Source organism: Streptopelia decaocto, assembly GCF_964273445.1.
Source record: "Streptopelia decaocto genome assembly, chromosome: 1".
Classification (NCBI taxonomy): Eukaryota; Metazoa; Chordata; class Aves; order Columbiformes; family Columbidae; genus Streptopelia; species Streptopelia decaocto.
Window position 1 is genome coordinate 10,817,409 of NC_138663.1, and position 17,203 is coordinate 10,834,611.

A 17,203-nucleotide genomic window follows, 5' to 3' on the forward strand; every position below is an offset into this window, starting at 1 on the left:
GACAAATTATGTCTATTTGGTTTGCAGCCAGTATACCTTTCCTGCTATGTAAATCATATTTGTGGGATTCATTTTCCTAGGTTAAATTAGCCATATTCTTATAATGTCTTCTCCAAAAATCAGCTGTCTGACTAAGCATATAAGCATTTGTTTCCACATCCTTCCTCCAACTGGGATAACATTAAAAAAAATAAGTTTAAGATTCTAATTTACATTTTGGACAAAGTTTATGTGTATAAATTAAGGAGAATGATCCTGGAAAACTGTCTTTGACCTCCATCAGCACACAGTAACTATTAAAACCTTTCTGTATTTTCCTAATTCTAGACACTATAGAGGCTCATCTGTGGACCCTGTCTCTATCAAGCTGGCTACTTAGGCAGTTACCTCCTGCCTAACACTCTTTGAACAGGGAAGAGTGTGGGATTTTTTGTATTTTATTTTTTTGTATTTTTTTTCTCCTGCCAGCTCTACAGTCTGATTTGGTGGTCATGCTGTGAATACGTAGATCCCTCTATCATTCTGTGCAACGGTGTTGGTAACTTTTTTGCATGTAAATTAAGCAATTTGAATATTTCTCCTGGAGATCAGAGTCCTCAAGTTGTGCAGGATTTGAGTTTGTAGTTCACACACTCAGAAAAATGCTCTGACCACCATTCCCATTCTAGGTGGGAAAGTTACCTTCCCTTTATGCGTCACTTGGTACAGGCAATGAGAGACTCAACGAGGAAGATATACAGACATTAGGAGTACAGAGCAATTATATGCTGATGAATAGCACACCACAGACAGATACATCTGAAGAAATTACTTTTGCTCTCTGAGTGGGCTATGTTGTTACTTTTTCTATTATTTCATTAAGTGTTTGGGTTTCTTTTTTGTATAAAATACAAACAAATCATTAAAGAAAAAGTATATGCAAGGTAAAACTTAGAATCTCATAACAACTAGTTTATATTAGTATTTATGCCAGAGATCTTATTTTTAAAAGTCTGTTTATTGTTTTTTCTAAGAAACATATTCAAATCTATGCTTAGTAAAAAAGATTGCAAATTTGAGTAATAAGAAAAATATTTTAGTGACTGCCTCCATTCCTTCTCCCCCTGTTTTGTTTATGAGATAATTAGGTAGAAAAAGCGTGCTTTTCTTTTCATAGATATATTCACTTTTTTATAAGTAGTATATGCTTTTTGATAATGATTCTGTTTTGCAATGTGATTATTCTAGGTGGTGAAATCAGAAGGATATTAATCTTTCAGAGATTTATTTCTTAATGTTTTTTGGTTTTCATTCCTATGTGGGTTTTATGATTTTGTTTTACTGAAAACAGTGAGGAGGAAGAATTAGAAAGGGTTAAAGATAAGATCTAGCTATTGCAAAAGAGTTGCTTAATATCTAAATGAACATAAAGGATTTACATTCTTTAAAGAAGTTTTATGGGAAGAAGTGTTTGTTTTCACCTTCACAAGTATATTGAGTACTTGGAGTTACTTTCAGCTAGAGAAAAACTCTAGTTTGTCAATAAACATTTGCCAAGAGTGGGTAATGAATTTATCAACATACTGCAAAAAAAAAATCCTTGACTTCTAGGGAGATGAAACAGTTATTATTTTGAACTTGAAATTATCTAACATTGTCGTCTGGGGGTACAAAAGCAAAGGAACTCAAGTGCCTGAGCTCTTGCGTGACAAGTGAAAAATAGACATTCACAATGGATGTCAGCTGTATGCCCTTTTCATGAAGACGTTTGCTTATTACCAAATTGAATGAGCAGAACATTGTGCCACAGCTACTTTGTTCTATCCAGCAATATGGGGTTGTAAGGATTGATGAAAACACAGGGAGAGAACTATGGATTCAGAATATTAAAGCACACTAGTATCAGTTGTGATGGCAATGTCTACTGCCCATTCAGGAACCAAAGGGTGTGAAGAATTCTGTAAGGAACTAAGAAAACTTATCTAGTGAAGACTGCTAAAAGAAGATGATGTCCGTTTCCCAAGTCCTAATAAATTTGGGTTGACACGCTAACTGAAAAGATAGCTGTAGGGAAAAACTTGCATTCAGGGCATGAGGTTAACTGAGGAAAAGACAGCTCTAAAACTGAGACATATGACTTCATGGTACAAAATTTGATTTTACAGAGAACCATTCTGACAGAGAATCATGAGCTAGAGGGGGGGTGATATAAGAAGATTTTTGTAGGCTCTTTTGTGATCAAATATCTGCAAGATTATAAAAGTTTAGATTGGAATTTGAAACACATAGCTTGGGAGAAGTATTTGCTGTGCCTGTATAGCAACACTAAAAAAATAAACGAGTAAGCAGATACAGATATAACAAATGTCCAAGAGTACAATGGCAAGGTTCATTAAATCAGTCATATCTGGACAATTCCAGGCCATTTCAGAAGCATCACTCACATCAGTATGGCGGGAGGGCAAAACTGGGACTTACATCTCTTGACAAGATTTGATGCAGTTTGCCAATTTTCTCATAATCACCTTCCTTTGCTCATGTTAATTATTATTATTTACCATTTTAAGAGGCTTGTTCTACTATATACTCACCACAATACTCAGTTCTTGAGTTGAAGGACTTTACTGCAGGGAAAAGAGACTGAGTAGGGATAGTGAGCAAAACTGAGAGGAAACGGTGTCTGGGTAGCAGTTTTGTTTTTTCAATAGTTAATACTATTAGTAAAGTTGCTGAAGTAGTTATAGGCAATTCAAAGAATTGAATCTGTGAATGAGGGAAGTGAAGAGACTTGATGAAACTGAGAAGGAGCAAGTATCTGAGCAGTGAGTAGGCTGCGGCTGAAGAGTTACTAAATGGGATCTACATAAGCAGCAGCACTAGAGAAGTAATAAGAGCCAAATGTAGATGTATAGAAAAGAAACAAACACAGAGACCCTCAGGGCTGGATATGTTTATATTATAAGGAAATAAATGGAAATTATGTCACAAACAAATGGTACTGTGAGAAGAACATGTGCATTTAATGTAGAGAGTAACATATTCTTTAAGAATATCTATATAGCATGTATGTGAAATTCGGCAAACTCTTAAACCCTGGATTATTTAATGATAGAAGCCACTTTATTACGTTTTTATTAAATTAAAGATGGTTAAGGCTAGATTCTGAGAAGCTTAATGACATTTAAGTATTGTCTTATTCCCATGCCCCATGCTGACAGAAGCTATATTAGCACAAATAATAATGGTATTATTTCTGCTTACATTGTGAAATGAGTATTTGTCAGGCTGACTGGAGAAGGCAAAACCTACCCCCTTTTTAATGAGTTTAAAAGCTTTTAGACTCTCCGATAAATTTAATAAAAATTGATCTATCATAATTATCTAGTCAGCTTTAGGTAGTGGTCTTTACAATATTTATGGGAAAAGAATCCAGGATACTATGAAACTGGATCTTTTCTTATGTAGTATATTTATACTAAATATTATCTAGCATATTTAGTCACTTATAAACTGCTGACAATACTAACATCATGATTTTCTGTGAGGTAATTTTATTTCCTGGTGTATTGATTTTATTTTAAGTTTATAAAAGAGAGTTCACAACATACTTTTTGTTTCCAGTATTGGTTTCTAGGAAAAAAATGTTGCTGCCCATAAAAAGGGAGGAAACTATAGTAAAAAAATCAGAAAAAAACACTCTAACAAATATTTTCAAGAAAACTAATTTATATTTTCCATATTCTTGAAATAAAAAGTTGCTTTTATTTATATTTCTTAATTAGTGCTTCCCAGACAAATGATGTGCCATTGAAGCCCTTTAAGTCCTACAGAGGAGGATAAGCTTTCCTGCAGTATTATGTTTTAATGTTTTGTTTGTTTGTTTTCACAGAAAACAAAAACAAAACCAACAAACTTAAAGTATACTTAGTAGTCTGATACAGAGCCACATTCAGTTTGGAGCTGAAAAGGGTACAGTAACTATTAGGAGCTATGTTACATTTGGGGACAGCTGATTCAGTCAATAAACTCAATTTTTTGAGACAATATTGCCAAATACTTTTAATAAACATTTATTTATGTCAATTACTAGGACTCACTGGTTTGGTCACTATCCATAAAAGTAGAATAATAAACTCACAAGGCAATTGTTAGATGACCTGAGTGATAATGAATGCATTGTTGCATTTCTTGTGCCTGAAACAATTTCTTTCAGCCAAAGTAAATTATTTTATACGTTAAGTAGACTCTCCATTGTTGCACTTAAATGAAATTAGCCCACTTGAGCTTTTCTTAATATATTTCGTTTCACATCCAATTATCATTTCAGCTAATTTTACAAAGGAGCAGCATCATAATAGTGATTCAATTATTTTAAAAACAATTTTAAAAACCCAAGGGAATTGTAGAACCATTTAACTATGGGATTTAGATCTGAAGCATGCAGATAGATTTCACACTTTAGAGGTGTCTAGAATCATTCCAGAAAACGTTTGAAACCAGCTATTCTCAAAATGTCTTAATTTCTGAAGGTAACAAAAGTCACAGTATCCTGGAAATACCTACTATGCATAGAAACTTTATAAAAAGTACTCATGTGCTCAGAAATACCTTGGTTAGGATGTGGGAGCTGAGCACCTAAACTCAATCATTCAAGATGAGTAGAGAGGTGCCTCATTTCTGCTTAACTGTCTTGAAAAGCCATTTGTGGTCCTATCAAGACCAACCCTATCACTCTGGGAAATGCCCTATCAATGGCAAGGTGCTGGCATCACCAAATGCTAAGTGCTCTTGGTAGAAAAAATGTTTCTCCCCACTTTACACTGAAAAAGGCAGGTTCATGGAGTCAGGAGAGAAGGGACTCTGATGCTTACACTCCTGTTATTTGGGAATTCTTTGCTGGCAGGGGCACAGCTGCAGTTCCAGTCTCTGCTTTTGGTGTTACCTCGTTTGTTACTGTTATTTGTTAATATGAAATGTATGAATGTTTCTGGAGTTCTACACTTCTGCCAGATACCTCTTTCTTCTGACTAAATGCCTCACCTTCTGGGCAACTGATTATATACCACTGGATATTCTGAAATACACAGTGTTATATAACTGATCAGTCATCCGTACTATCCTAATATTATCAGCAGTACTACCTATATAATTATTAATAGAACAATTTTGCACTGTTTTTCCTGTGCTTCACATTCAGTACGTCTCTAAGTTCTCTAAACCAGACAAATAAATAACTGAATTGCTGAGACCTTCCATTGTCACAGTAGAAGGAGTTAAAAACAAACATGCAAAGATTTTAATATATAGCATAGGCCTCATATCCTCCAATAAAGCTAATTTTGCACTAGCAAAGTAGGGCTTCATTAGCTATTCTAGTATCCAGAAGATTCTTGGTGTTCTCTTTTTATTCCAGCACTTTTCTGTGTTTAAAATTTCCTTTTGCTACTCTAAAGAAACTATAACCCAAATCCCATTGGAAACAGTCTGATTACTCCTCTCATGTGGTAGCTAGGCAACTGGCAACAAGATCTTCTGCACAGATATAAGTGCTTGTCCTATTTTTTTCTGGTTTTCTGGGAAGAAAAGTAAAAGGAGCCAGTGTGCAGGAGGGATTTAGCAGTAAGGAGAGCAGACAGGTGATAGTCCTTTTGGATTATGGCCATCTTAAATTTCCACAGTGATACACAAATTCAAGAGGGGAAGATAACTTCTGAAGAGAAACACAGAGAGCCATGAGTCCCAGTTTGTCCGCTTTTACTCAGATTTACAAAATTAGAGAGAACTATTGATAGATTATACAGGCCCTAGAAAACAGATGTTAGAAATATATAAGCAAATTTTGTACGTAAAGGTCATCAATACTTTGGAGCAATGCAATTGCTGTTAGTTTTCACCTCATATTTGTCCTGCTTGGCTTTCTAGAACTTCATTTCTGCTTCATTTCTGTTAGAAAGGTGTTATGGATCTTCCTGCAAGAGCAGAAAACCAAGAAAATATTTTTTCAATATGTGTAGCATTCAAAGTATTCAACTGTATCACTTCAAGACACCACATGATTTTACTGTTAAGTTTTCAAATAAGTAACTTCCTATGTTTGTTTTATCACAGGTACAGGAATGGCTCTGCTTAAACTGCCAGACCCAGAGGGCAATGTCAGGACAACTTGGGGATATGGGGAAGGTGCCGCTTCCGAAAACAGGACCTTCACAACCAGTATCCAAACCACCTGCTTCTCCTCAAAAACAGCCTATGCCTGCTGTCTCACATTCCCCTCAGAAGACTTCCACACCGCCTACAGCAGCAAAACTGAAAGAAGAACCAGGCGTTCAGAAGGAAGTTCCAAAACTTCAACAGGGGAGACTGGAAAAAACGTTGTCAGCTGATAAACTCCAACAAGGAATTCAAAAAGAAGATGCAAAACTTAAGCAGGGAAAACTGGTCAAGACACCCTCAGCTGATAAAATCCAACGTGTTTCTCAGAAGGAAGACCCAAGACTCCAGCAAACAAAGCTGACAAAGACAGCCTCATCTGATAAAATTTTGCATGGACTTCAGAAGGAGGATGTAAAATTTCAAGAGGCAAAACTGGCAAAAACATCCTCAGCTGATAAAATTTTACATGGAGTTCAGAAGGAAGACATAACACTTCAAGAGGCAAAATTGGTAAAGACACCCTCAGCTGACAAAATTTTACATGGAATTCAGAAAGAAGACCCAAAACTCCAACAAATGAAAATGGCAAAGGCACTATCAGCTGACAAAATCCAACCAACAGCTCAGAAGGAAGATAAGCAACTTCAGGAGGTCAAATTGTCAAAGGCAGTTTCAGTTGATAAAATCCAACATGGTATTCAGAAAGAAGATCCAAAGCTTCAACGTGAGAAAATAATGAAAACTTCATCAGTGGATAAAATCCAACAGGAAACTCAGAAAGAAGACTCAAAACTTCAGCAAGGGAAACTTTCAAAGACACTTTCGGCAGAAAAAATTCCTGCAACAATAAGTTCAGATCAAAAGAAACCCCTAAGCACATTGGAAGAAGATAAAAAACCTGTGCTCCCAGCAAAGAGCACACCACATCCAGAGGACAAAAAAGAACAAATTACAGCTGAGACTAAAGACCATGTTGCTGAACAGAAAGCAGAAGCTGAAGAACCTGATAAGGGACTTCAAGCTAAGAAGCAAGAGGATGTTAAGAAAGAAGGTTTGACAACTGGGATTTCAGAACTGGTTTTGAAAGCTGAAAAAGCTCAGGGAGAAGACATTCCTGTTCAAACAGCACCTTTGCCAAGAACTGGCCATGTGGAAGCAGCAAAGGAAAAAACAGTAAGTGACTTTCTCACTCATAGCCTCCTCCCTTGCTACAATTTAGAATCTGATCCTGACAGAACCTCTCCCTTATGTCTTCCTGCTCTTAATTGTAATTTTCTGTACGGAATGATTCTAAATTATAGAATCAATGAGTCCCATTGAGTGAAAGTTTCACCAGTTAACCCTGTGCTCTACATGCAACTTTTCAATACTTCTTGCATGATTTTCAGTCTCAAGCAGTTAAGCATTTAAACTAAGACACAGTTCCTGTTTAATAATTTTTTCCAATACTTCTGATTTATTCACCTGCTTCTATAGACTCTCAGGTCTTTGAAGTATACCTTTTGAAATGGGATTGTTTTCATAGTTCTTAATCTCAGAGGGGAATAATCTGTGATGGTAAAATGTACAGTGTTTTGCAATATTTAAGTGTAAGAAACATTTGAGGAATACTTTGTGATGCCTGAACGTGGTATGTTAGAATATGCAACCTTTATGGTTTTTTTAGTATTTCATTTGCTTATCTCATATGGACAAGTACTTTTAGGTAGGGTTCTTGGTGGGCTCTGAAGTCAGACAAGTGGGTGATTTTATGACAGCTTGTACTAGAGGGCCACATGTCTTAAATACTTGCATTTGCTGGATGTGAAGTCACCAATAAGTTACTTTATCAGCCAAAGTGGGTAATACACACAATTTGTTGAATGCTAATTATTATGTTATGAAAGTACGAGTAGATTTTTGCTCCCTGGAAAAAAACAAAACTAAACAAACAAACCAACAAAAAAACCCCAACCAACATACAGGAAAAAACCTCAAAAAACAAACAAGAACAACAACAAAAAGCAACAAAACATGCACCTAGTAGGAAGCAGCTCAAATTGTTCAGAATTAAAGATAAAGCTGGTGCCTCATCTAGCTTGTACTTCATTAAAATAGCTGATTTTTTTCACCTTTATTTAAGTATTTTAATCTTCTCTGTGCTGTACACCAAACATTGATAGATACAGTTCTTTTGCAACAGAACATGTGACAGATGTGGAAGAGATAACAATTTAAATATCACATATTGGTTCTTTTTCAGTGGCTAAAAAGAACCAATATTTAGGCTTCGAAGCAGGCATTTTATATGTATTTCAGGACAGAATTGTATGAAAAATTTCAGATATGTGTCTTTTTAAATAGGGGTGCAAGGGAAGACCTGATACTTTTGCACTTGATGAACTGCTGATGGCATTTTATACCCAAATCTGTGCAAATTGTAATTACTTACTCTTGTAGTATTCCAAGGAGATAAGTAAATAATACTACCCTCATTTTTCATTTAAAAAAAAAAAAAAAGACAACAACACCTCAACAAGTCCCTAAAGATATGGAGAGGTTTGGAAAATCACAAGTATCAATTGTATTTGGAGATCACACATCATTGCAAATAAATGTGACTTTAATATTAGAACATTTTAAAATCTTTGGGTCTCAAAAAACTCACAGTAGGCAAACTTTCAGAAAAAATGTAATTCTACTACTCAGAATGGCCCAGTAATTCAATGTGTACCAGATCACTTCCTACTTTACCAGAAAAAGTGGGTTCTTTTTCTTATTGATTAAAATAAATTTTTCATTCTCCAAGAGTCATTGAATATATATATATATATGATTCTTAGCAGCATTATTTCTTCAATGTTTTGCTGTTCATCTAATAATCTTATGTTTGCAGTATGTTTACAGGTTTGACAATGATGTTTTTGTATATGTGATGGCCAACCCTGTAGAAAATAAGTTATTAGTCATTTAAGAATAGATGTAGCTAATGACAATATCCTAGTTCTCAGGCTGAAAGAAATAGGGAAAAAAAACACACACAAAAAAAGCAAACAAAAAAAAACTCAACCAACCAACCAACCAAGATAACATGAAGACCAATTTTTTTAAAATTATTTTTTATTTATTTTAAGTTACGTGCATGTGATCTTGAAGCATGATGTGGAGGATAATTTTTGCATGGCATATCACAGGGCAGACAACTATACATACAAAAATGATATAAAATATATTCATATTGTTGGTAGCCTTAGAAAGATACTTGGATTTTCTCATGACATTTATTTCTAGTGAAAAAAGGAGTCCTTCCTTATTGCAGATCTTTTTCATCTCCTTACTGTACAATAGCAGTCTTTCCTATATTCTATTTCCTATTAATCATAGCAGAGATGTTATGGTGTACAGTGAGGTTCAACAGCAAGGTGGGCAATAGCGACATTCATTGCCATCTCCTCTGCTTTTGTCACTGAGTAGGTACTACACCTTGGACTCACAGATACTGGCACCATCACAAATTACAAGGAGAACAGCTAAAGCTGTTCCATAACCAGTTGTTATCTACATATTTATGAGCTTAACTGTTTAGCTGATGCCTTCTGGCTCTGCTTTACAAGTCACTGAATTGCTTCATCTCCCTGTGGAGAACCAAGACCTGCCAGATTGCCTTTCACTAGTTAGACAGGCTGTCCATCAACTCCTGGGAGAACTTCTGAGCTTGAACAATGGATTTTCTAATAGCTCATCTAAGTTGATGACAGTGTGTTTGGTTTGGTATGTCTTTAGAAGTATGAACATGTTGGAAATAAAGTAAAAAATAACAATCAAATGTCAAAGCTGAAATTCCAGTGAGGGGCATCATACTTCTGGATGGAAAAATCCTTTGGTTCTAATGAAAAGTGTATTTTTTTTTTTTAAACATAGACCAGTAAATTCCCCTTAAACACTTTCTTCGTTAGTGAAGGGAACAAATATGTAAATATTACATACAAACCCAAAAATTTTTAGCTATGCTTCATTGCTGACTTTCATGAAGAGTATTTATAACTCTGTCATTACGGGCTGGAGAATACCCGAGAGTACATTTTTCAGAATAATAAGTGCTGAAGTGTTGAAGTGGTGACAACTTCCAAAAGTTTTTTTGAGTACTATAGGCTTCTCCATATTTATGTATTAATCTCAACCTTCTCAATAGGGTTGTCTTTGGAAATATTTGTTTTCTTATTTGATTTTTAATTGCAATGGATTTTGCTCTGATATCAGATATTTGGGTTTATCATATTGGGTACAATATTGGTAAGAACAGATGTAGTTTATATTCAAGGTAGTATATGATTTTGCAAAGCATATAATAAATCACTCCAGTGAAATGCAGACTACTTAATAAAAAATTAACTAGTAGATTACTGTGATATTTATATTACTGTTTTGATGTAGGATTATGTGCACAGTGGTATGTCTATAGGCAAGAACAGGTACTTTAAATGTAGATTCCATAATAAAGAAAACCTGAGTCATTTTTAAAAATAAAATAGATGACAATAACACATGTAATGTTTATGATATTTAGGCATTAAATATAACTTTAGTGTGAATAAACATTTGAAAATACTTGCAAGTACTAGCAACTTAACAGGAGTGTAAATGTAACTTTAAATTATAATTAACCACTGACATAGTTTTCTTAATATATTTAGTCCACTTTTTTTTTTTTTTTAAACTCAGTATATTGCCAAGGAAGATGTTAAAGCTTTAAATAAATGGTTTGCTGTACTTCCAAAGTCATTGGCTTAGATTAGCAAAGGTGATAAATACTACCTACCTGTATTATTGAGGGCCATAACAAATAAGATCACACTATATTACTAAAATCAGGAGGCTTTGGGATTCTTTTTCTCAAATTGCCAGTGGAGGTGGGGACTTCTTGTAAGATTGTCAGCTAAGATGACAGCTAAGATGACCTGTCATTTGGAGAGTTAGCTGTTTTGTTAGCTGGATGCTGAGATACTTTCCTTAGGTACAGACCATTTCACAGCAAGAACTAAACACTTGCTGAAGGATATTCTTGATATTTTTGTTATCTAAAGAAGGAGATAGAAGTACTTATCATTCAGAATGGTGTAGAGGGATCCAGAAGCCAGGAGAATGACTAAGGATCCTGACTTGTTTGTTACCTTATTTCCTTCAATCGATAGCTGACTGTTGTGCTTTCCTCCCTGCAATTACACTTCCCTACCAGCAGCTTACCCCTGCATTACAAATTAACTGAGAAACTTCTTTTTCTTTATGGGGTACTCAGAAAATGTTTGTACAGCACTGAACTGCAGATATGGTGACATTGCAAATTGCATTACATCATGCTTCAATACTCCATCATTAAATGGGCAAAGAAAGGAGCAGACCCCAAAAAATACTGCAAGCTGATATTTGATGAGCTATATTACTTTGTATGTAGAACTATGTAGGCAGTTTTGAAACACAGGTAATTGAAAGCTTCATTTAAATTAACCCCCAAACATCTTGTCCCATGCATACGTGAACATATGATAGATTATCATTTATAAGTGTTCTGGAAAGAATTAACTACAGTATTTGTTTATACTGAAAAATAGATCTCTGTGTGAACAGCCAGACAAAGCACAAATTCAATTAAAAACTCAAAATTTGAGGAACTTTTTGTATTATTTTAGTAGCTTTGAATAATAAAATTAGTGTTCAGCCTTTATGGTTTAATATAATTCTTCTTGGCATGATATTTTTTTCCTTGAGACATTAACTCATCTTTTAGAAAAAAAAAACAAACGTGTTTACTTGCCTGGAGACATTAAGAGTTTCTATATAAATATGTACACACATATGTATTTATTTTTTTAGGAAAAGGAGGATGACAAATCAGACACATCAAGCTCTCAGCAACAGAAAAGTCCACAAGGTCTGAGTGACACCGGATATTCTTCTGATGGGATATCAAGTTCACTTGGTGAAATTCCAAGTCATATCCCCAGTGATGAAAAGGATTTACTCAGAGAATCTAGTAAAAAAGACACTGTTTCACAAGAAAGTCCACCAAGCCCCTCAGACCTAGCTAAATTGGAAAGTACTGTGCTCTCTATTTTGGAAGCTCAGGCAACTACACTTTCTGATGAAAAGTCTGCTAAAAGCAAAGAGCTTTATGAAACGTACAGTGAACAGACAAAAGATCCACATAAAACAAAACCTTTGCCTGTCACTCCTGAATCTTACAGTTCAGATGAGGAAGACTTAGAAACTATTCAAAAAAGTGAAAAAAACAGTGTAGAAGGTGGCAAAGGAAGCACTTCCGCCCAAGCAGACTACAAAGAACAAGAGGAGAGAGACGACTTACCATCAAGAAGACAACGCTATGATTCTGTGGAAGACAGCAGTGAAAGTGAAAACTCACCTGTCCCAAGGAGAAAAAGAAGAGCCAGTGTTGGTTCTTCAAGCAGTGATGAGTACAAACGAGATGACAGCCAGGGATCTGGTGATGAGGAAGACTTTATTAGAAAACAGATTATAGAGATGAGTGCTGATGAAGATGCCTCAGGTTCTGAGGATGATGAATTCATAAGAAATCAACTGAAGGAGATCAGTATAACTGATAGCCAAAAGAAAGATGAAGTGAAAAGCAAAGCCAAAGGAACAGCTGGAAAACATAGAAGAATGGCACGGAAAAGTAGTGCAAGCTATGATGAGGATGCAGGAAGGCGACATTCATGGCACGATGACGATGATGAGACTTTTGATGAAAGCCCAGAGCCAAAATACAGAGAAACTAAAAGTCAAGACAGTGAAGAACTTGCAGTAACTGGGGGAGGCGGCCTTCGACGGTTCAAAACAATAGAATTAAATAGTACAATAACAAACAAATATTCTGAAGCATCTGAACAACAGAAAGGCGTTTTATATTTTGATGAAGAGCCTGAGCTAGAGATGGAGAGTCTTACAGATTCACCAGAAGACAGATCTAGAGGAGAAGGGTCTTCTAGTTTACATGCTTCTAGTTTCACACCAGGTACATCTCCTACTTCAGTGTCATCACTTGATGAAGACAGCGACAGCAGTCCGAGTCACAAGAAACTGGGAGGGGAGAGCAAACAGCGCAAATCCAGACATCGGTCACATGGTCCTCTTCTTCCAACTATTGAAGATTCTTCAGAAGAAGAAGAACTACGGGAAGAGGAAGAACTACTAAAGGAACAAGAGAAACAGCGTGAATTAGAACAGCAACAAAGAAAAAGTTCTAGCAAAAAATCTAAAAAGGACAAGGATGAACTAAGAGCCCAGAGAAGAAGGGAGCGTCCAAAGACTCCACCAAGTAATCTTTCTCCCATTGAAGATGCATCTCCAACAGAAGAATTACGACAGGCAGCAGAAATGGAAGAGCTGCACAGATCTTCCTGTTCAGAATATTCACCTAGTATTGAGTCAGATCCTGAAGGATTTGAAATCAGTCCAGAAAAAATAATAGAAGTACAAAAAGTTTATAAATTGCCTACTGCTGTCTCTCTATACTCACCAACAGATGAACAACCGACTGGACTCCCAAAAGAAGAAAGCGGTCCAAAGACATTGAAAAGTGCCGAAGAGGTATATGAGGAGATGATGCATAAGACCCATAAGTCCAAGCCATTTCAAATTGCAAATGAAAAAGATGAAGTATTTGAAAAAGAATCATTATATGGTGGAATGCTAATAGAGGATTATATTTATGAATCTTTAGTAGAGGATAGTTACAATGGAAGTATTGATACTAATCTTGTAATGAGACAAGATGAGAGCAATGAATATATACAACAGAGAGGAAAAGAGAAAAAAATAAGAGCATCAGAACAGATCTATGAAGAGCCACAGAAAATTACTGATCTACAGAAAGACTACTATAGTGTTGAGACTTTACATTCTATTTTGCCTCAAGAAGATATAGTGTCTAGTTCTTACATTATCCCAGAAAGTCATGAAATAGTTGTATTAGACAGCACAGTAGCTTCCACCAGTGAGGAAAAACAGTTGTTAGATGCAGAAGCTGCTTATGAAGAGCTTATGAAAAGGCAGAGAAAGCAGCTAACGCCTGGGTCCAGTCCAACACAACCTGCTTCAGGTTCCATTCCCACATCCGATACAAAGGCATCTAGTGTTGGAGAAACAGTGGATAGTGCATCTTTAACATCAAGCACTACTTCAGCAATCTCAGATGTTTCACCTGTCAGTAGCACACCACTTTCTATTCCAGATGTTAAAATAACACAGCATTTTACAGCAGAGGAAATTGAAGATGAATACTTAACAGATTATGCCAGAGAAATTCAAGAAATAATTTCTCATGAAACATCAATGTTGACATACTCTGAGACATCAGAAGGTGCTGCATCAGTTTTACCTTCTGATACGGCTTCCTTAACATCATCGACATCTTCAGTTTGTACCACAGATAGTTCATCACCTATAGATAGTGCAACCACAGGTTATGTAGATAAGGCAGATGCTGTAGATAAACTAGCAGATTCTGAAGGTGTCAGGATAATAGCCCAAGTTCCCTTAACTTCTACAAAAGAGTACTCTGAAGTGAGCATGCCTTATGAATCTGTTGCCGAAGCCACTAAAAAGCCATCTATATCATCTGATATGGAAAGCGTGAATCAAGCTGCAGTTTGTTTGTCTGAAACTGCACCTTCAGCAGTTGTAAAACCCAAGCAATATGAAACTGATACCATTGCCTTTGATACCTCCAAAGCAGAAAAGGAAGCAGCTAGAAAAATGAAAAGTACATTAGATGCTGGCATTGTCAAAATTCATCCTGAAGATTCACGCAAAGAATTGGGTGTTGATATGACAAGAATTAATTTGACTAGTGCTACATCTGAGCAACCACCTATATGTATAGCATCAGTACCAGTAACAGAGCCTGCATCAGAAACATCTTCTGTACCTACTCCTAGTGTTGTAAGACAGACCAGCATGGTCTCTGTGCCTTCCTCAGCTCCTGCTATAACATCCAAAGTATTCTCGCTTTTTAGAAGCTCTTCTTTGGATTCTTCTGCACAACCTTCTCCACCCCCACCTCCTCCTCCTCCACCACCTCCTCCACCACCATTACCTCCACCTATTTTACCCAAGCCAGCCATTTATCCCAAAAAGAAGTCACAGATTAAGACTCCGGCAGCAACAGCTCCTACAGTAGTACCTGCAGTCACGAGTGTTCCAACACTTGAGTCCCCAGCTGTATTAAAGAACCATGTGGTACCAGTCACAAAAACATATACCCCAACACCACCTCCTGTGCCACCCAAACCGTCCTCCATTCCAGCAGGGCTTGTTTTCAGTCACAGGCCCACTGAAGTAACTAAACCTCCAATTGCTCCAAAACCAGCAGTTCCTCCTCTCCCAATAGCTGTTCAAAAGCCATCAGAAACACAGCCCAAACCAATAGGTTTGTCGTTGACTTCAAGTATGACTCTGAATTTGGTCTCTGCAGCTGAATACAAAATAGCGTCTCCCACTTCCCCTTTGTCTCCACACTCTAACAAATCTTCACCAAGGTTGACAAAACCCTCACAGGAAACTTATGTTGTCATCACTTTGCCATCTGAGCCTGGAACTCCCACAGAGGCTATAACTAGTCAGGCTGTTACAAGCTGGCCTTTAGAAGCACCTTCGAAAGAACAGATTCCCCAGCCTATGCAACCAATTTTTACTCCATCCATGAAAACTATGGAAATTCAAAGTATGGCAGATCAAAGTATGTATATTTCAGGTGCTTTGCAAACTGTTCCTGTCACAACACAATCAGCTTTTGAGAAATTACCTAGTTCAAAGTCAGAAGTAGTAACACGAGAGGTAACCAAGACCACAGTGTCAGTGGTTAAGGGCCCAGCACCTGGTTTTGGTTTAGGTAGTGTTGCTATTACTATACCTCCAGAGCCAATACATATAGTAGATCAACCCAGGTATAGAGAGAATGGAAGATTCCATCCACTGGGTGATGTCATAGATCTTCGCACTTTAACTAAGATGGATATCGAAGTGAGAGACAACTGTATGGATCTCTCTGCTGTTTCCATGGACGTGAGAAGGCAAATGCCAGCAAGTGATACATGTGGGCGGCCAGTAAGTACTGTCCAGCCATCTATAATAAATCTTAGCACTACCTGTGTTGCAGATCCTTCTCTGTCTGTAGTCACTGAGACAGTAACTGTAGTGACCTGCACTGCCCCTGTAAGCTACACTGCCAGTACAGACAGCCTTGTGGATCTGGGACATGCGATGACAACGCCACTTCAGCTAACAACAACGAAACACTTTGAGCCTGCATACAGAGTAACAGGCAGCCCGGCATTCTCTACAGGTAGAGACGAAGTGCCAATAAATTTATCCCTAGGTACTTCAACACATGCAGTGACATGGGCTACTACAAAGCCTGTTACTGTACCACCCGTTGGTGTTACAAATGGTTGGACTGATCTCTCCACTTCCCAGGAGCCAATAGAGAGTGGAGCTGTTGACCTTAGCACTACGAAATCCCACAGAACAGTAGTAACAATGGATGAAACTACTTCAGGTATCATAACAACAGTGATAGAAGATGATGAAAAGCCTGTGGATCTGACTGCAGGGAGAAGAGCTGTCTGCTGTGATATGGTTTATAAATTGCCATTTGGTAGGAGTTGTACAGCACAGCAGCCACCAACTACACTTCCTGAAGATCGCTTTGGTTACAGAGATGATCATTATCAGTATGATCGTTCAGGGTCATATGGCTACCGAGGAATGGGAGGTATGAAACCATCTATGTCTGACACAAATTTATCGGAAGCTGGACTGTTTGCATACAAAAGCAAGAATAGCTTTAATTATCGAGTTGGGGCAACTGATGCAGCAGTAGATCTTACTTCTGGAAGAGTTACTACAGGTCAGTATGACACAGCAGCAGATCTTTCTTTGAAATATAATTTTGATGTTCCTCACCTCATTTCAGGATGATTTTTTATTATTTTTCCCCTCCTTCTGTTGTTTTGTTTTCTTTTGGACAGTGTGACAAATAATTCTGGATTACACGTGTTTTCCATTTCTTCATTTT

General features: G+C 36.8%; 1 protein-coding gene across 1 annotated transcript in view; it reads left to right on the plus strand.

The window, feature by feature from the left end:
• The window catches only part of PCLO (piccolo presynaptic cytomatrix protein), a gene marked incomplete at both ends in the record, with an annotated part of 351,318 nt that overhangs the window by 148,336 nt on the left and 185,779 nt on the right, over positions 1–17,203 (plus strand). Inside the window, 2 exons of the mRNA XM_082071252.1 lie at positions 6,088–7,305; positions 11,983–17,035. Of these exons, the coding sequence (XP_081927378.1) occupies positions 6,088–7,305; positions 11,983–17,035 (6,271 nt within the window). The remainder of the gene's footprint in view (positions 1–6,087; positions 7,306–11,982; positions 17,036–17,203) is intronic.